The sequence below is a fragment of the Bombus impatiens genome, unplaced genomic scaffold, assembly GCF_000188095.3.
Source record: "Bombus impatiens unplaced genomic scaffold, BIMP_2.2 scf_0389, whole genome shotgun sequence".
NCBI classification, from domain to species: Eukaryota; Metazoa; Arthropoda; class Insecta; order Hymenoptera; family Apidae; genus Bombus; species Bombus impatiens.
In genome coordinates, this window is record NT_176808.1 from 782207 (window position 1) to 803534 (window position 21328).

The 21328-nt window shown below is 26.0% G+C and overlaps 2 protein-coding genes across 13 annotated transcripts in view; one reads left to right on the top strand and one right to left on the bottom strand.

Moving 5' to 3' along the window:
* The window catches only part of LOC100749055, a 37070-nt gene extending 23221 nt beyond the window's left edge, over positions 1–13849 (bottom strand). For 4 of the 12 annotated variants that reach the window (XM_033321026.1, XM_024368094.2, XM_033321025.1 and 1 more), the window contains exons 1-10: positions 13661–13849; positions 8356–8678; positions 6771–7076; positions 4618–4806; positions 3940–4447; positions 3493–3723; positions 2972–3274; positions 2570–2704; positions 1606–2363; positions 800–989 (exon numbers count right to left, since the gene is read on the bottom strand). In XM_033321026.1, the coding sequence (XP_033176917.1) occupies positions 800–989; positions 1606–2363; positions 2570–2704; positions 2972–3274; positions 3493–3723; positions 3940–4447; positions 4618–4806; positions 6771–7076; positions 8356–8639 (2904 nt within the window). In that variant the 5' untranslated portion in view covers positions 8640–8678; positions 13661–13849. The remainder of the gene's footprint in view (positions 1–799; positions 990–1605; positions 2364–2569; positions 2705–2971; positions 3275–3492; positions 3724–3939; positions 4448–4617; positions 4807–6770; positions 7077–8355; positions 8679–13660) is intronic. The other 8 variants (XM_033321034.1, XM_033321033.1, XM_033321030.1 and 5 more) reach the window with 4 other exon arrangements.
* Positions 13850–15861: 2012 nt separating this feature from the next.
* Positions 15862–17067, top strand: LOC100749173 (cysteine-rich PDZ-binding protein). Its single transcript, XM_003490090.4, has 2 exons — positions 15862–16402; positions 16626–17067. Exon 2 carries the CDS (start codon positions 16652–16654, stop codon positions 16952–16954), a length of 303 nt encoding a protein of 100 aa, XP_003490138.1. The 5' UTR covers positions 15862–16402; positions 16626–16651; the 3' UTR covers positions 16955–17067.
* Positions 17068–21328: the final 4261 nt, after the last annotated feature.

The window sequence follows — 21328 nt, forward strand, 5'->3', positions numbered from 1 at the left end:
AATATCAACAAGGTCATGGTCAATTTTGCGGCTACTTTTTTTGCAGATCTTTGGCGATTCAGAGGTGTTGAATAACGCTGTGACGCTCGTGACAAATAAGTTTCAAACACCCTGTATATAATTACTTACTAATAAAATACTGAATCAACAGATACCTTCTAACATAGAGTATCGATAATAATAATTTGTACATACATATATTTGCGTGGTTATATATGAAAAGTAATATTTTTAATACAAAGTATTTTGTTAATTGTATAATCCAAATTATAAATGGCAATAATAAAAAATACTTTACTGAATAAATAATAAATATCGGTAAGTTTTTAATTTTCATTATTAAAGGTTAAAATTATTAAAAATCTTTGACAGAACCTGGTTCAACATTTGTAAGGACTATGTTCTAAATTGCTGTAAATGTTTTTTTTAATAAATATTTAGAATAATAAAAATCAACAGTAATTTTTTAAATACAAGATTTGGGAAGTTAACATGATAACATAAGAAGATAACTGTAATAATAAAAAAGTGGAGAAAAGTTAAAGTTTGTACTAGAAAGAAAACTGTACTATATGTATTCGGTATCTTTGATTAGATATTATTTTTTAATATTATACATTTCGCCTGCAACAAAATACATGACGATTTCAGTTTATATGTGCAGTACATATACGTATACTGTTATCTTTAAGACGTGTGTTTTAATTTTACTAATTTGCGCGAAGATTATTTCGTCAATTCATAAGATTGTGATTTAAAAAGACCTTATTGAATAATATTTTATTATTATATATCTTACCTTGTCGTCGTAAAAACCCTGGTCGTCTGTTCTTTGCTGTCCAAGTAAACGATCAGTTTCGAGGTCAGTATCTGCCTCTTCTTCATCTGGACCCTCCTCGATTTCAACATCTGCTTCTTCACCCGTACGACGAACTTCCGACTCTTCGCTATTATTTTCCACGCAAATTCTCCGCCTGCCATCCGATAGACTACATTTTAATTAGATGTTCTTAAAGAACAGTAATTACATCTCAAATACAAATATGAATGATTAATTTATTATGCAAAATAGTTTCTTTTTTATAATATTTTGTATTCTTAATATTTTTATTTTACAATAGATTATTGAGACTATGCCGTTTAAACAGTACAAATATTTATATAAGAAAATATTCAGATTAAAAATTTATAATAATGATGTTTATAATAACTAAAATAAATATATGTATTACTGTCAATAAAGAATACTCTGTGGATTGATGTGTATGATAGTAACAATAAATACTATTGTAGAATAGATAGAATCTTACGTTATAAATTATTTATGTAAATATAAAGATGTTTAACAGTACACATAATTCATGTTTGTAATTTTTATTGCTCATATGGGGCATTTTAATGCAAACTTTAAAAGAATGGAATATGATACTGAAAGATTTTATTTAAAATTTTGAAAGAACAAGAGAAATAGCAAAAATACTAATATAGAACTTATAAATTAAAATTCGAATATAATTGCTGTTGCCTTAATTCGTATTAAAAATATACAAATATTTGCAAAACCAATAAAAGAATACAAACTTTAAAAAAAGGAAAGTGAAATACCTTGGTATCCAAATAGGACTGACATTAGGTTCAGCTGATTCTTCTGTAGAAGATTTTACAGGTAAAGTCTTAGTCCTTTGCAAAGCCATTCTAATGTCTTTAATAGCAGCTTCAACTTCACCACCTATTTCTAGATTAACACTTTGTCTAGCCTGAGGTGCTGGTGGTGGTGGTGTGCCAAGAGGATCCAAACCATCAAGCTGAAGCTCATTTGTATCATATGAATTTTCTTTCTTAGGAACAAATAGATCAGGCGATGAAGTTTTTAAGGAATGCAAAATATCTTTGCCGACATTTAAGCCAGAGAGATCTTTCCCAACTGAATCATTCTCCGTGGTAGCTGGATGAGTAGTATCATTAATACGACTACGTTGAATAATTTCTTTTTCAATTTCATTAATTTGTCGCTTCATCAACATCACAGTTGGATTATTATTATCAGTATCACTGGCGTGTCCACTAGATAAGCCATCTTCAAGAACTGGCATGCTAGCATATATTCTCAATGAATCTGAATTATTTCCTAAATCACCAACTGATCCAAGAAGACCACTAGCTGGTATTAATTCATTATCCATCATCATTAATGAAACTTCACTATCGAGATCTCCACAATTACTGTCGCAATCAGTTGTTTCAGGACTCAATGTAAAATTGCGAGAGTGCCCAACTTGCAGTCCAACCTCTGTTTCTCCGAGATCCTCACTACTTCCAGTACCTACCGAGAGGTCTAAGAAATTATTTTCATGTTCACCGGCCTGAAAAGAGACGAAACACTAAAATTCAAGTAAATATAACTTCATTTTAAGTAAAACGATGCTATGTAATATATTTTGGACTTTATCTTTTTTTTTATTGTAGATCGATTTTTGATGATTAACTTCAAATTTGATTAATGGCTTATATACAAATAAAAATTACTATATATACACATTTAGAAATTTGTTTGTATGAATATTCTTACATTTTGTGGAAAATCTGCTCTTTGTTTCTTGGGAGATTCATGAACTAGAACTTCCTCTGTTGTTGGTGGACCACTAGCTAATCGTTGACCAACATAAGCACTTCCTCCTTGTCTCCGCAGTTCATAATCCAAATCCTTGAGAAAAGAGTATGATTATAAGCGGTAGTTTAAAACATAGTTACCATCATAGAAAAATCAATTTTAGTACAAGCAACAAAAGCCAGAAAATGCTTTTTAATATAAATCATGTGCTAACGTTATAAGATAAAGTTACATTAAAAGAATTAAAAGCTTTAACTAAAGCATGAATAAACCTAAAATGTTTATAATATTAAATGTGTATTTATGTAAATTTTACTTCCGTCGATTATAATACATATAAAATAAACAAAATGTTGATACCTGAAATGGGAAAGACTCAGTACTGTTTTCCTTTTCTTTTGTTGGTGGTGGACATTTAAAGAATTCCTCAAGTACTTTTCGAGTTTCTGAGAATTCATATAAATAATCAAATGTACTACCACCAGACGATACCAGATTGCTTATATTATCTGTGGGTATAGTTGATGGTTTTAAAGAGTCTTCTTCTTCATCTTCAATTTTAGGAGATGGAGGAGAGGCATTTACAGCTTGATCATCAGAATAATTTATATTTGTTTCTACCACAGCCTTTTCTACGATGATTTCTGCAGAAGTATCCTCCTTCTAAAAAGAAACATGAAAATATTCTGTAATTTCTATTTTCTTGATACAATAATGTAACCTTCCCTCTTCCTTCTCAAATTTGAATTTTATTAAATTTAAAGATAATTATACATATGTATAAACTTATAAAAGACTTTAAAAATTGTTAAGGTGTTTAAGTTACACTATACATTTTGTATAATAACACAGGAAAATATAGCTATTCATTTGAAACATACCTCATTATGACTTGGCGTTGTCGGTAATACTCTCTGTGGAAAACCAGGCCTTGGTGTCATGTATACAGATGGTGATGACAAAAGGCATGGAAGTTGAGTATCACGTACTCCATAACGTCGTGGACTTTCAGAATATTGTGCTATTGGTAATTCACCAATTACTCTTGTTACTTTGTGATTACGTTCTGAAGATGGTGAGTCTACTTCACAATCACTAGCTGGAGTAATAACCTAAAAATATATGTTCTATATAGTATTTAAAACTTTATTTTGGATAATAATGCATAAAAAACATTTTACTTCTCAATTGTTTTACTATGTTAAATGTTTTAAATAATTTTATTATATTCATCCTACAAAGGAAGATGTAATGAAATCTGATCATTTATTTAATTGTGTAAATACAAATATAATTAATAGATAAAACAAGCAAATAAAAATATGCACCTTAAAAAATTCTGAAGTATTACGATGATATGCCGTTGTTGGGCTCGGTGTACTTCCAATGCTAGAACTTAATGGTTCTGGAGGAATGCGACCTCTTTGAGATTCCTCAGTTTCAAGACTTAAATTAGTTGGTGTAACTTGATTGGTATTGTTAGAAGTTAAGTCTAGTCGCAAATTTTGCCAATTATCATCAATGTCATCAAAGACAACTACTTCACCATCACTAACGATAGCCATGCTTCTTGCTGGCGTAGTGTGATTTGATTGATAATCTATGCAGCTTTTTGACAATCCATAATCAAGATCCGCAGTATTTTTTGATATACCATATTCTACATTATTGCTATTCAAAATTGAGTCATAGTTAATAATACGATTGCTGTGATTGCTCTTAGGGGAATCATAGTCAATAGATTTTGTTGGATTATGTCGCACCGAATGTATTTCTGAAGAAAATACAGTTTCTGTGACTTCTCTATTAGAACGCTGCTTTCTTGTATCACCGCATCTAAAAATTCAGTCATATATAATTTGTATTATTATATACAATCCTTCATCGGGAAAATAATACGCAACTAATTTATTAAATATGATAGTCGTATGAATAAATGAAATTTTTCTTGTTCAATTCTATCATATATTTTGTGTATTAGAAGTAGATAATACTTTTCAAATTACCGGCTTCTTAATTCCCATATAGTTTGAGTGTTTGGTGATTTATTATTTCTTTTAACTGATAGCTTGTTATCTGTTTGAATATCTTCATTATTTAATGAATTTGATGCCGCAAGAAAGCGTGATTTTCTAGCTGCTACTTTACCTCGACTCTGAGAAAAAACTTCTCGTCCACCAGCAATTTCTATAATTCTAAAAAAATAATAATTATTTAAATTAACGTTTAAAATACTATTTGTAAAACTATTTTTTATAAATTAAATTGTTATATAGTAAGTTAGAAATTTATATACAAAAATATAAATCAATAAATTTGTAGAAATGATACCTTAAATTTATTTATTACATCTAATCCACTTGTTTATATGGTTATTTATTACATGTTAAATCAAGTTTAAACACCATTGAAGTAAAATGTAAAAGGAATACATAAGGAATTAAATAATTAAATAGAATAAACATAAAATTTTTGAAACATATGCTGACATATTATTTATTTCATAAATACAAATATTAAATGCTACTATATTCTATGAAATATTATACTAATGTTGATGTAAAATCAACAGTAGAAAATAATAAAAGATAAATGGGAACATAAAATATGTATTCAATATTTATTTTATTATAAATTATTTAGATATTAAATATTTATGAAAATCTGTAGAAATATGTTTATAGTATAAGAAAAATCTAATATAATTTTCATATTTATTTATATTTATATTATAACTGTATTGTCTTTGTACATATGTATAATTATATTAAAAATAAAGTTATGAAAGGAGATCAATATTTTCTTATTGCAATCATAAATAACTTATTAATCTACATCATTAATTATGTTAAATTTATTCATAAATTTTTTTGGAAAAAAGTGAAACATAATACAAAATATTAATAGTATTCTTTTAAAAATTTTTGTAATAATACGATCATCTGAAATATATTTAATGCTTTAGAACTTAACAAATTTCAATAAGAATGAGGCATTACAATTACTAGATGAAAATACATTGTTTTCGTCGATATTATTTAATAAATTTATATTAAATAACTTTCCATCGTAATAAATTGTATTGTTAAAGACACTTTGAACTGATTATCTTAATTAAAATCATTACGAAATGAGTACTGATAGTATCTGTAAAATAATGTAAACAAAGAGTGTAGGAAACTTTATTATGCTATATCATTTATTATATAGTTAGTACTTACACTTTGTTAATAAAAAAAATTAGTTTATATACAAGTTTGTTGTTAATATAATAATAAACAGTTTATATGATATACATTTTTCATTAATCACCACAAATTAAGATTAAGAACAAAAAGTGGTACAATCTAACCTAACATCAATTGCTGTGTAATGTTTATCGACTAAACTTCGATTGTGTCATTGACAAGTTTATCGATTGTTTCAAAATGTGGGTAAAATTTTTATAAATATTTGATTCTTTAATCGTTTAGGTATTTTACAAATATTGAATTTAAAGATAACAGAATTTAAAAAACATAATAACTAAGAGATCAATATAAGAATATAATATAGTGTAAGAAATTAGAAATAAGAACCCAATAACAATCTTCCTGTAATAGGCTATGAGACTAAAATAAATCTATTATTAATAAATCTATCTATTATAAATAAAAAAGTAGTAGTGGATTATTCATTCCTCTTGTTTTGTGAAAATGTAATTTGTTTATGATGAAATACACAATGTTAAAAAATATCAATATTAAATGTAAAACACTGTTTGGAAATTTAATATCACAATCTGAATTTTTTGAGATTAATATAATTAATATAACATTTTGAAATTAAAATTTTAATTACCTGAAAAAGTTTAGAAAGCGTAATATATTGAGTTTTCCTTTGTTGAAAGTATTATCATTAGTATTTATTATTACATTTAAAAAATTATTCAGTATGTTTATAAATTTTTTACTTTAAACATATATTTTTAAACGCATATTATGAATTGTATTATCTTTTTTTATATACATAATTAATGATTATAGTTTATTAGAGATTAGAGATTACAATCTATTTATGGAAAATGTACTATAATTCTGATATTTATTAATTTGGCTCATTAAATATATATATTTCCCAAATACAGAAGAGATATTTCAATATAATTAAAGTAACTTACCTGGAATCCCTTAATTTGTAACTGCGATCACCCTTAGCAGAAGTTAAAATGTATACAGGGCTTTCCTCAGGCCCACTATCATCCTGTTGTGAGTGACTCTGCTGATCACTACCTGGAAGGCTACCATATTGTTGTGCATCTTCACTATGTCCAGAGGCAGACGAGGAGCTTGAAGAAAGCGGTTTAGTATTAAGTGCACCAAGCGAATTAAATGTTCCAAGAGGACCACCAACATTGCTTGTACCACTGCTAACACCAACAGATAGTTGACTGTCACCTGTAAAACCGGACACCATGTTCGTTGTCCTAGGAAAGAAAAGAGTAATTATGATTATAATCTATGTTTAATTTAAAGATCTTAGAAAGTATTAAAATCAATTTTATTTATTATATGTATTTATCATTATGATTATATACTCCAGTAAAAATCCAATAAATAACAGCTTATTAAATTCAGTAAATATGAAATTTTTTATTCATTTTATACATTTTTTAATATTATTTATTTACTATTTATTCCATCTTTCATACACTAAATGCGTTTTTATATATGTTTCTTAGTCTACAGTCTCATTGTATCTTGATGAATAAATAAAACATATTTCTAGCTTACAAACTTGTTTAAAATCATTTTAACCAGTACAAAATAAATTACATCTTTTAATACAATATTGTGAAATTACCAAGATTTAAATTCATGCTTTAATTCATCATCCAGAAAATTAGTTAATTTATTATTTAAATTAATATTCTATAACAAAGAGATTCTTTTTTTTATATATATACAGAACTACACAAGTTATTTAAGTTCTACTTATGATTAGAAACAGTTATCTGGATTTTTTATATATTCACATTTTTACAGTAGTACCAGAAATATTATATGTAATATAATGATTGTTAATTATTTTATTTTTATTATATTTATTTTATTTCTATTTTTCAATATCACTTTCTCCTCATTGATATTTTTAATGTTATAAGATGAAGTTATTTTTCTATGAAATAGCTGTGAATTATCCCAATCTTTATTGTTTTTGTGATGTAAAAGGTATAAGGATTTTTAAAAGCTATATTTTCCACAAATATTTTAAAGATTTATATAAATGGTATTCAGTGTAGTACCTAAAATTACACAAATACTGTTACTGATGTATTTAAAATATAGATTATAAATGTACAATATTTCTTCCTTCAAATATAAACTATTATTAACAAGGAATAGTACTTTTTAAATATAACTTTAATAAAAAATTACACATTACATTTTTTATTTATTTTTGTTTATTTTTTAAGCATGTTTTTTTAAATTACTAGTTATTATAACAAAGCATTAGTAAATAATTTAGTTCATTAATTAAATAGTTGTATAAAGTATTAGCAAGTACACAGTGCATTTTTAAACTGGACATTCGTCGCAATATATTTTTATTTATATTTATATAAATTAAATATTTTTGGAGGTCTAAATAATGTTCGTTAATGGTTGCAATGCAACTTGTAACATTTAAAATTCTATCATATCGATTAATTTTAATTACCGATTAAAAGAAAATCATTGATCGGTAAGTCAATATAAATTTACCTATCGGAGATATCACGCTCGAGGTCGATCATGTCTTCCGGTATCGCTTGTGAGTGCGTTGAATGTGTGTTCTTGGAGTGAGTGTTTGCGAACGTAGTCGCGAGTGTATCTGTGAGGCTAGTCGTGAGGCTGGTGGTAACAGAGACGGCCTCCTTCTGGCAGAGGCTCTCATGCGGCTGACTGATCTGTGTGGAGGCCCCCGGACTCGGGGGTGGGCCACCCCTAGGCCGACATTTCGGGAAAAGTCGGTTCAAGTCTGCGTTTTCCAAGATCAGGCTTGTCATCGCCACGCCACATTCATTTCTCTTAATACCCTGTCCATTCTGGAACATTATATATCCGTATCATGTAGAATGCTACTACATATATGGTTAAATTTTTACGTTGTTAGGTGTTTTTATATCAGATGAAAGTTCTGAATATTAATATCAACATATTAATATCTAATTAATGTCTAATTAATAATCTTAATCTTTTTCTCAATATATATTTACTGATATGTAAAGAATCATTAATATATAATGCAATAAATATTAAGTCTTTAATTAGGAAAGTAATAACCTGTTAAAGATCTCATTTAAAATTGATAAACAAGCAGTAAAATTAAAAAAAACTCAGAATATCATAATGATTATTCATAAGAAATATACATAATTCTTATTCATAATTTTACTTTTATTTTAAAAAATGGAACATGGAAAAGTAAAAATGTATTATTACTTTATCAAATTTCATTTTATTTTATTTTGTTAATTAATATAAAAGTATTTTATGTAATACGATCGTAAGAAAGAATGTTTATAATAATAAGCTAAAAAAAATACAGTGCAAAATTGTGAGAATATGTTTACTATGATATTCTTGTTACGATACAGTAAATACTTATAAAGTTGGACAGTCCTGAACTCTAAACATAAACCGGTACCTCACTTATTGATTAAATTATTGATAGGTAAATACATATATGCATAGCACGTGGTATTTTCAATACATAACACCGACCACTCAACTTCACACTTTAATAACGTAAAAAGTTATATCCTTTATTACAGAAATTGTAAAATTTAGATCAAAAGAACTCAATGACACAACATCCATCAGACCTACATTTCTTTTAACAAATCACATAAGTAATGATATATACATATATCATTACTATATATATAGCGTTGTTACCGAATTCTAATTTCGTTTTGTATTCTCTTTTGCCATCATGCTTTTTTAAGATTTTATTTACATCGTTTTTATGTTACGAAATATAAATGTATTTGCATAATTATCATTAGACACATAATGTAGTTTCATAACAATTATGCGAAACAAATAAAGGAAAACAGTAGACAAGAAAATAGAGAAATATAAAAAAGAAGACAAAATGAAATAAATAAATGACAATGGTGTAAGAAACTGGATAGAATAATGAGACATGGAAATCGGTGAAAAGAAAGAAAAGGTGGTAAAAGGAGAGCGGAAAGTCAGGAGGTAAAAGGAAGTATACAATAAGAAAGACGAGTTCTAGTCAAAATAAACGAACAGAATGAGACAAAGGCAAAAGGATGAGAAGTTTGCGGATTTGAGGAAAACATGAAAACACTAGCAGAAGAAACATAAAGAAAGCAAGATGAAAGACGAGAAAGTGTATACTAGAAAGGGCTAGAGAGAAGACGAGGGTTTGGCCCGTGCTTCGTTGAGCGTGGAATCAATAGGAGGTCACTGGCACCAGTAGATACAATCGGCACATTTTAAGTCTACCTCGGTGTTGCACAGCTTGCTATTGTATTGACCCTGTTTCTCTTTATGATTAATTCGAGACATGTGCATATCCGTAATTATAATAATTTGCGCTGTATATTTCAACATTCTATTCCTATCTCTTCTACCCCCATGTTCCATTTTTTACTTTTCTTATTCTTCTTGAGAACAAGCATTGGGATGAATCATACAAATGACACCTTAATCCAGAAGCGATAGTTATTATTTTCTTCAATAGCAAACAAGATTCAAACAGAGTGAAATCGTGCACTTATGAGATAAGATATTTTTTGTCAAAGCAATTAAAGAATCAATTTTATTTTATACTTTTATATATAAAAGATAAATTATTACATTTTGTAATATCGTATTGTTACTTAAATTAAATATTGTATTTGGATGCATCATATAATTAAAAGACATTGTATTTCGGTGTAACTTTTGTATTAAAATAAACTTTGATTTGTTTTATTGATTCTTAAAATGTAAATTTCTAAAATGTATTAGATTGTATTGTTATCTATGAAAATATTATTTTATAAACTTATAAGCTATCAATTTTTTAATGATTTTTGTCAATGCTAGTAAAAATTGTTTATTTATATTTTTCATGTACATGAAAAAGTCAATTTTAGTTTGAAAAATATAAGTATTACTTTTAGCCTTCAGGTTTTAATGTTATGAGTGTAATACGAATATAATTAATTTTATTCTTCCGCAATGATGTCTGATACGACACCAACGCTGTAAAATTAAAAAAAATTATAAATTACATTAAAACGATAAGTTACGAATGTAAAATTTATCAAAAATATAACAATTAATAATTGAAGTATGAGAAATGGAATGAAGTACTTGGAAAAAATGGAAAAAGATAACTATAGTGTATATACAATATATACTAATAACGTAATGAATATTACTACTATAATACATATAATAATGTAATGAAACAATGAAATAATGAAAATTAATCTAAGAAAGTTATCATTTTCAAAAATGTGTTTTATTTTGTTTAAAATTCTTCCATATGTAATGGATCTTAATACCATAAGTTTTGTGAATTTTATACAGTATTATCTACGTGATGTAGTAGTAAATATCTATGTATATGTTAAATTTTGTCACTGCTGGTAACTTTAAGCTTACAATAGCAGATTGCTATGGATATGCGTTTATTTCTCACACACGCATAATGTTCAGTTTTTGGTACATGTGCATATAAAGAAATGCTAGCAAATAACGTTTTTAACACGTAAGTATGATGAAAGGAAAATAACTGATAATTTGCATTGTAAAATATTATATTATACAAAACTATCTTACGAACTTTTTTATTTGAAATTAGCATGTTAATCGTCACGTGTGCTGTCAGCGGTAGATGACGTCTTTCGTTACTGCATAGGTTAGTTTCATTTTTTTTCATTTGTCAGTTTGACAGTCTGTGAGATATGCGGATTGTTCGCATGAAAATAAATCTTGCAATTTTGACTTAAAAATTAAGGTATTAAAAAATATAATTCAGTTGAGGAATGCTTGCAAAAAATTTTGTTTATATTTTGTTCTTAGTAGTTAAAAGAAATATACGAAATAACTTTAACTCCAATTACAAAAAAAGTTTATGAAAAACATTCAGTTACTCGAGTACCGATGTAAATATATGTATAGATACTAGCTCTACATTGGTTCTAGCTAGTAATATAAAAAAATTACTATAAAAATCAAAATGAAAAGCTAATAACATTATATTATGTTTTTGTGATATATATTTCATGTCACACATTATTGATATAACAGAATATAATTTGATTAGTATAATGAATTTTTAAGCTGATATTTGATTGATATTTAATTTCATAAATGTTATATACTTAATACTTTTTTTAGAAGATTTTCAAAAACTTCTGTAGTTATTACACATACGTAATATAATTTTGGATATGTTATTAAATTATGTAAGTCGTATATACATATGTGAATGTTTTTAATTTAGAGATTTGTTTTTGCAACAAAAGACATGTAATGAGAAATAAAAAACGGAAATTAGAAAGTTAATGTAAATAATAAAATGCTTGTATACATTTACATGTGATGAGTATTAAAATGTTGTGATATCTTTCCTCTAATATTTATATAATCACTCGGAAATAAAAAAGGATATACATCCATGTAGTACATATATACAAGTATATGAACTTTCAAATTCAGTAATTTGATAATTAAAATTTTTCGATTTTGCATTTGAAAGAAAATGTTAAAAACGGTGTCGGTGGTTACATATTTAGTTAAATATGCGCTATTTAAGACAAAGTATTTTACGCATTTATTTATATAGAAAATAACGAAGTTCGTTATTATTATCTTCACATAAATTAAAAATTATTAGGAAACAATCGAGGAAGTGATATACATTATACAATTAAAAGTATTTCATATTTTGCGTACGCTGAATTATTATGTAAATTGGCATCGTTATTTTTATTCATCATTGTTTGCTATAATTATCCAAAATTGTACTCAACTGTGTTTTATTGTGTTTCACACATTGAAATCTTTTCATATTCCAGTATTTTTCCCCATAAAAATCACATTAAATAATTTTAATTATAATAATTTTTAATAATTATCGATAATTTACTATTAAAAATACTAGCTTTTTGATTAACTGGAAATTGCAATATGTATATATCTATGTTCTTTATGTTATGTTCTTTATTTTAGCAAAATTTTTATTGAAAGAAATAACAATATTTCTTTTGAAATCATTTTTAAATATTCATTTTTAAAGATTATAGGCCAATAGTCGATTATATAGTTTAAAACAAATATTATGAAAAAAGGTTGTGCTTAGATTTCTAAATAGAATTTATCTGACTATATAGCGATTGTTCTTATGAATATTTCTGACAAAAATGAAACGCAGACTTATGGGTACTGGATACACCTGTTTAAAAATGAGAGCATCATGTATATTGCAAATCCTGTCGTCCGATACGTACGAATTATCTATTGTCTATCTGGATTATATTTTAAGAATCAAGATCGAATTTATTACTTATAATATATCTAAAAAAATCTCAAGGAGAAATCGATCGTACGATCTTATTTGTATTTGCATTCGTAAAAGAAAGGAAAACTTGAATGGAACCTACATCTGAAATGAGTTTAAATCAACGAAATTTCAATGAACTCGTATGAGTTTAATAGAAATTTTACGAAAAAATAGAGGAAGGGCTTTGGCTGTAGGCGTCTTTCTATCCAGAGATTTCGAGGGTGACTTGACCTCTTCGAACATCAAATTATGCATTTTTGAGCGAACTTAACAAAAATAGATGGACGTTTGATGCACGAAATAAAGTAAAATGCACGTTTTCATTATAAAAAAGAGACTAAAAATTCGTAATCAGGTCTTCTATTGGAGTCTCCCATCGCAATACGACTTGCGAGAAAGAGGAATCGATCCAACATGTTAACGCGTGTCTGGCATCGAGGATGGCAGCCACCCGAACAAAGTAAGTCTTTTAGGATAAATTTTATTATCGTTTCTATTTACCTTGTTGTATCCGTTTTAATGCGTTCACTCGTCACTTTGTTATGACACGATGCACTGAATTAAATTGTCACACGAAATGTCGCAATAATCTGGTAATACGATCGCGAGTACACAGGTCTTCAGAGGATAGTCAGACACTGAACGAATAGATGGCGCCCAACACTTGTACGCCACCCCTAGCGTCGAATTTTCCTTCAACCCTCTTACTCCACTAACATTGCTTGCTGCTTTCGACTAGAGGGTTGATCGTGTGATTCTAATCAAACTAACGAAAGTCAGCGCCAGTTCTAACTACGTAAAATTATCTATAACAGAGAGTTGTTGATGCTTTTAGTTAATTTGTCCATTGAAAATTCAATAAGCCAAAAGTATAATTAAGAATATCATCGTATATAGAAAAAAAGTATTGCTTGCCTCTAAAAGATTTACTGTATACATGTACATATATGTAATAAAAAAAAGTTTTTTAAATACATAAATATAAGATTAATTATTGTCATATTAAACTATTGTAAGTAACTATTGTAAGATATTTAAGGACAATGTGCCTTAAAATGATATATTCTATACATATGTATAGGTAAAATATTGCTTTATATAATTGATTTTTGTAGAAAAATTACACAATGAATGCGTATATATCTTAATAAATTACTATCATTTTTATGTCATTATTTTTACGTTTATAAACATATTTTTAAAATTATGGTTATAGAATTAAAAGTTTATTTAGGAATTTAACAGAACTTAATGTCGTTATCTAGTTGCTATATCTAGGGCAATGGTTTCCTTATTTTAAGTCTCATCTTTGGTTTTAAACAACTGATAAATGAATTGAACAAGAATTGAACATGAAATAGATAATCAAAGAGAATCAACCAGACCAATTGCGGTTTTTGTTAATTTTTCCAAAACAAATATTTTAAATACTTTTATTACTTAAACATTATCTAAACATATGTATATCATTCTTACGCAAAAATCAGATAGATGATATGAAGTAAACATTATTTATTAATTGATATACGATGTAAACACTGTAACACAACAGAGATAAGTACATTGTTCATGTTAAAAGTATCTAAGTGCTTGAGAATATTACTAAGTACAATAAACATATATGTATAATAATATATTTTTTCCGCATGCTTTGTTTCTTTTAGAATGTCAGCTAGTGGCAATAATACAATAGAAATACATATATATGTATGCATTGTCCATATGTATCATCCGGTATTATGTATACATAATTATATTTTACTTGCATAGTTTATTGCATTCTGATTGCATCGCGTTTAGGAGTCTATGTTTTACTTATTTCGTGTTCAAGAAGAACTATATAGTACGTATAGGTACTTTACAATTTACACTCATCAATAAAAAAAAGGATCTATTTTTCAAATGAAATAATAAGAAAATAATGACTTTTGATTAATTTACCAACTTTGTACATTTTACCCATTTTAATTGTATAAAAATAATGACACTATTATCTTAAAACAAGTAACGTATATTTCAGGTTAATCATAGTTATGTTAAGAAAAAAACTGATATTTATTGTAACTTTTTAAGCTATTTTTGTTCTACACATGTTCAATTATTCACGCTTAAGGGATGAAAAATTTTTTGCAAGTCCTTCGCATAATGGGGCATTAGTTTAGAATATTGAAATGTTTATCTTACTATCGGATAAGATACCTACATGTATTCGCTTGGTAAACCAAGCGAACAATTAACAGGAACGGATATATCCGCTATCCCCGCTCAAGAGGTTAATTTTTGTTTTAATGATTATATGCTATCACTTTGTAGTTTTATATGATATTTAAATTTTTAGAACATAAACTGTAATAAAATACACTAATATAATGCATAAAGTGAATTTACTTGCTCCAACAATAGAGTATGTTTAATTTTTCATAAACTTGAACTGTGTGTGTGTACATGCTCAATATTTAAAATATAAAGTATGATAAATAAAGATATTTAGGATGTTACAAATATTAATTTATCCTTATTATTTTTCTACATTAAGAAGTGTAGTGCTATTGGAATTTCAGTATATGCTTTGCTTATCTATGTATGTACATACATGTGTATATACCATACGTATATACACATATACAATGTGCGCAAATATGAATCTTATTTATTTAGTTTTTAGTGATATTAATAATAATTAAATAAGAAAAGCGCCATCTATTACTGATCCGCAATTACAACTAGGTGGTATATATATCTGATAACTGTTGATTGTGATGAGATATGGATGAGATTGAAACTACGGCCATGTAAACAGGTCTTGACATTCAATAGGGAAACCGTCCGAAATTTGAGTCATGCAAAATCAACATGGAAGACAACAAAGTTCACGTTTTACGAGCCAGACAGAGATGAGTAGAGCGTCTCTGCCTCTGTGTGAAACATTCATAGCACGTTACACATGCGCAAAACATGGATCTTCTTGTCTTCCATGTTGCTTTTTTATGACTCAATTTTCGAGCGGTATCTACTATGCTTTCGATATATAAGTGTTTAGTCCAGATGTTGAGACTTGTCTATATAACCGTGGATAAGACTATGATATTTGGGTTAGATATTTCTCGTAATTTATTTATTTGCAGTTAATATCTCGAATATTTATACTTATCGTTCATGATTAAAAACTAGTGTGGGATGTAGTCATATAAAATGTGTACTAATTAAAAGAGTAATATTTAATCATTAATAAGAGTTCTGAAGGTAAATTGAAAATATTTTAATTTGTTAATTTAAAAATATAAAATATTAAAAATTTATACTCATATCTGTTATTGGCCAATTATTTTAATTTCACGTTAACTTTTTTTATCATTTTTCATTATTTTTTACATACATGTTAGTCCTAAATCTAACCTTTATTATTTAATTTTATGATGCAATATAATATAAAGATCACATATAACGAAGTTTTACTATATTTCAGAATTGAAGTTTCAAGTCTAATTCAAAATGGTCTGTGAAAAATGTGAAAAAAAATTAGGAAAAGTCATAACTCCAGATCCTTGGAAAAGTGGTGCACGGAATACAGTAGAAAGTGGGGGACGTAAAGTTGGAGAAAATAAAGCACTTTCTGCAGGGAAGGCAAGATTTAATCCCTATACTGTTACCTTTGAAACTTGCAGAATATGTAGACAGAAAGTACATCAAGTTGGATCACATTATTGTCAATCATGTGCATATAAAAAGGCTATATGTGCAATGTGTGGTAAAAAGCTAATGAGTACAAAGAACTATAAACAGTCTGCTACTTAAATATTAAACTTAATGGATTTGTTTGTAAATTTACATTATGATAGATGTAGATTGGTATAAAGAAATTAATTTGACTTGGACAGATATTTTGTCTTGATATAAATAATAATTATATATATATATATATGAGTATTCCTTATATTATTTTAATAAAATACGGTAGGATGTACAAAATATGTTAATTAAATGTATAATATAGCATTATATCTAATTTTGCTTATCTATTCATAAACATGAATAACCTTGGTGACTATTTTTAAAACATCTGATAATATGAAAACAAAAGTTGAAAGAATGGAAATTATTAATGTTTATACCTGGAATATACCTATTTTGAAATGCAATTTACTAAGATATAAAAACATTTATAATTTAAAATAAGGTTAAAATAGATATACATACATATATCCATACGAATTCATGTTATTATTTTTAAGTGGTAAATCTACACCTAAATTGCTTTTTTTTATTTTATATTTAAAATATATTTGAAATATATATTATTTTATATCTAAAAATATTGTTGTCATATTTTATACAAGACAAAATTGTACTATTTTCACAAACATAAGTTTATGTATTTTGTATACCATAACAGCTTTTGCTACTTAAATATGCATTATTATATGTTTAATATTACTCAAAATGAATATGTAAATTTTAGCATAATAAATTAAACAATGTTTAACGTATAAAGTTTATGATATATATTACAGATTTTGGATTTTTAGATAGTTACCTTCAACATTACATTCAACGGCTTCATAAATATATGTTTAGATACAATTGTTTAAATTTTTGTGTATGTCATCCGGTATTTTGTAATGAATTTACTTTTATCAGATAAAATCCATTTGAAATGAAACGTATACGTCGAAATTAAAATTTATATCAAATTGTGGTCTTTAGTTTTTCATTTGAAACATCTTCCAAGTACAGTTCTCAATTCGATGATAAATTTTTATCGATAATTTTTTAATTTATAAAAATACGATCGATGCCAACGAAATTGTAAACTAAATGTAAAGATATGAAAAATATTTTTAAAATACATACAAGTTTGTATGTTTGTTATTTTATACAGCTAAACCAAAAATTATCATAATTGCTTAAATCTTGTTAAGCATCGAAGAAAACTGGTCTCATAGTTATATAATGAAATGATTAAAATACATCAGATTATAAGTATCAATAACATATATTTACAACATTTTACATACATCAGACGATTCGAAAAATTTCGTATCGTTGCAAGAAGTCTATTTAAATACAGAAAATGGAGTTTTGTCTAATATATGTATTCGTACTATATAGATATTTTCTAAACTGTTACATTCGTTTTGTTAGTAAATACTTGTCTGATTCTTTATCTTTAACATTAATGTGTATAATTTTATTACAATATTTTGCAGTTTATGATTATATGGTCCAATAAAGTCCTTCATTTTGTTAGATTCTTATATAATAAGAATCGTTCACAGTAGATAACAATTAAGGAACGCATAAAAATAGCAATATACAAGAAATGGGAATGTTTAAATAGCATTGTTTACAGATTAGTACAAAATGTTCTTGGAAAATATTAGTATTTCAACAGCAGATAAAAACTACTAAAAATATTCCCTTTTTTATTTTAAAACTTCAATTTCTTTTTTTAACATCGAAATGAACTAATCTGTTTTGTTTAATTTGTTAAATTAATACTAAGAAAAATGTAAAATCATTCAACATGTGACTCAGATGGATTTCACATGTATAGTACATTATTTTGGCGTACATATAAAAAAATTTTACTTAATTAATTACTTTCCTAAAAATTACAAACTGTTATTTAAGTCTTAGTAATGTTAAGAACTCTAAAGAAAATTTAATTATAATAAAGTATTCATTTTTGATCATTTGCCTCTCGAATTGAATCATGCATAACGAAACATCTGTAACTGGCCTCTATTTACAACAAAAAACATTTCTAACTGTACACTCTTTTTCTTAATAAAAATGTACATATATATTATTTAACAAATAAAATTGCACTTTAATTTTGAAGGAATTGCGAAATAGATGACTTACTTTAGCAAACATGATCTTATATTTACATGTAAAATTATTTCAAGAAGAAATTTAGTTATCACTAGCAATACCAATCTAAGGCATATTGAAACATATATCATTATTTTACTTAAAAATTAAGGTATTTTTGTTTGCATAATTTGCATAATTTATATATTTATTCAATTTCTTATACAAGAAATTATTTTTCGAATTATGATATTCACGTATGCACACAGCCTTATAAATAATCGAAATGCACACAGGATGGTTCTAAAACAGGTTACCGAATAAACAGACTAGAAAAAGCACCTATACTTCAACCAAAATCCTATACATGTATTAAATTATTGTCAAGTTCCAAATATGAGAAAGATTGATATAATAATTTTGAAAGTATGCTTTTATATTTATATTTGTGACATCTCATTTAATTTATAAGATCAGTATGAAAGAATAGATTTATTTAGAATTTATGTAAATGATATATATGTATATAAATACTATTTTTTTCTATAAGAAATAATTTTCTATATTTGAAATTGAAGCCATGATGAAATGGATTTGCGTCAATAACAATTTTAAATATAAAACTGTGTGATTATTTTTGCATCTCAAATATATATTGATGAGATAATAATTTGAAACACTTCCTATCCTAAAATTACATGCACATACAAAATGTTGATATGATTTATAAGTGAAGATGAATAAAGTGAGAGATAATATTATGTAAACATAATTATGACAAATTATTGATTGCTTATTTCACTAATCTGTTAAATCAATGTATAATTAGCTTCTTGAAATTTTCCTATATACATATATACGTATAATATAATGTTTTATTATGTTCCCTTGTTTTTCAAATATTCTCAATTAACAATATATAGTGGACGGATTTAATAACATGAAATAGAACCTTTAAATGTTTACTATATATAACATATATCAATAAACAAATGTGGCAAAATTCTGTGTACATATATTCATAGTGTTTTGCAGCAAACTGCAGTGAAATGATGAGTAACATGAGGTAAAGATGATTGTTACATTTTTGTTATTTTTTTGTATTTTTCTTCAATGATGATTACTTCGCCGTAAATTTGTCTGTATTAATATTCATTTGAAATGAAGAAAATATGATTATATAGAAGAATTATGAAAATACCAAAATCATGATTCCTACAACAGATAGAACATATTATTTTCTAGTGTAGAAAGTTTAGAAGGTTAGAAGTTTAATAGAGAAACTTTTATTCGGTAAAATAATAATATAATAGAATTTGATAACGTATACAAACATATTGCTATATGTTTGTATAACCAAAGCTTTATAACTGGTTTTGTCGTCGTTTATCGTTATATTATATATTTTATGTACATTTTATAATATAAACATTGTTTATAAGCTCTCATATGAGTTATTTTTGTAAAAAGATGTTAATAATTATCAGCAGTGTTTAAAAAATATTCATTTTATATTTAAAAAATGATACTATTATAATTATTAATTTATTTTTTATATGAAGTGATAATGTATGGTAATAAAATAGTATGGATATTATATAATATTCGTACATTATAATAACAACATTATTTTATATTGTTACAGTTTTGCTTTGCCCCATGTTACCCTATTATTGTTAATATTGCGTTAATATAAAGTACAATATAAAAAAATGAATTTTTACTACAGTCATATCCATAAATATTTATATTTTTACACATATAAAAAAATTTAGAAAAACTTATAATAAATATTTTTGCCTCGTACTGAATTTGTGTTGATCAAATTGTGACATATCATCTAATATCAATAATCGAATCGATAATTTTAGTGTTAACATTCTCATATATCATATGGTCATTAGTTAGTAGGTATTTATTGTCTTAACATTTGTTTAATAATTATACACATGTATATGTAAATTTCTAATAAATCGAGATTTAATACACGCATAAATCATTTATTGCGATAGATCATCTATCACAGTCTGATAGTATACGAGCATTCAATAGATAAAAAATATTCAAATATATATACATATAGCAATAATTAATATATTTAAAAATTTACAATACTTTAAATATTTTAAATTTTCATAAAATGTGAATTTTGAATGATTTTGCTAATTATATTGTTTCTATGAATTACATGTTTAAGTTAATTAATATTATTATATTTGAAATTTCAATAATATGGATTTGTATAATTATTGCTCATTTATAACCATGTATTATGTAAATGTATTAATAATTTTATTAATCAATTTTTGGAATATTTTAAACCATAGTCTTGTAATTTCTTATTATTGTAATAAA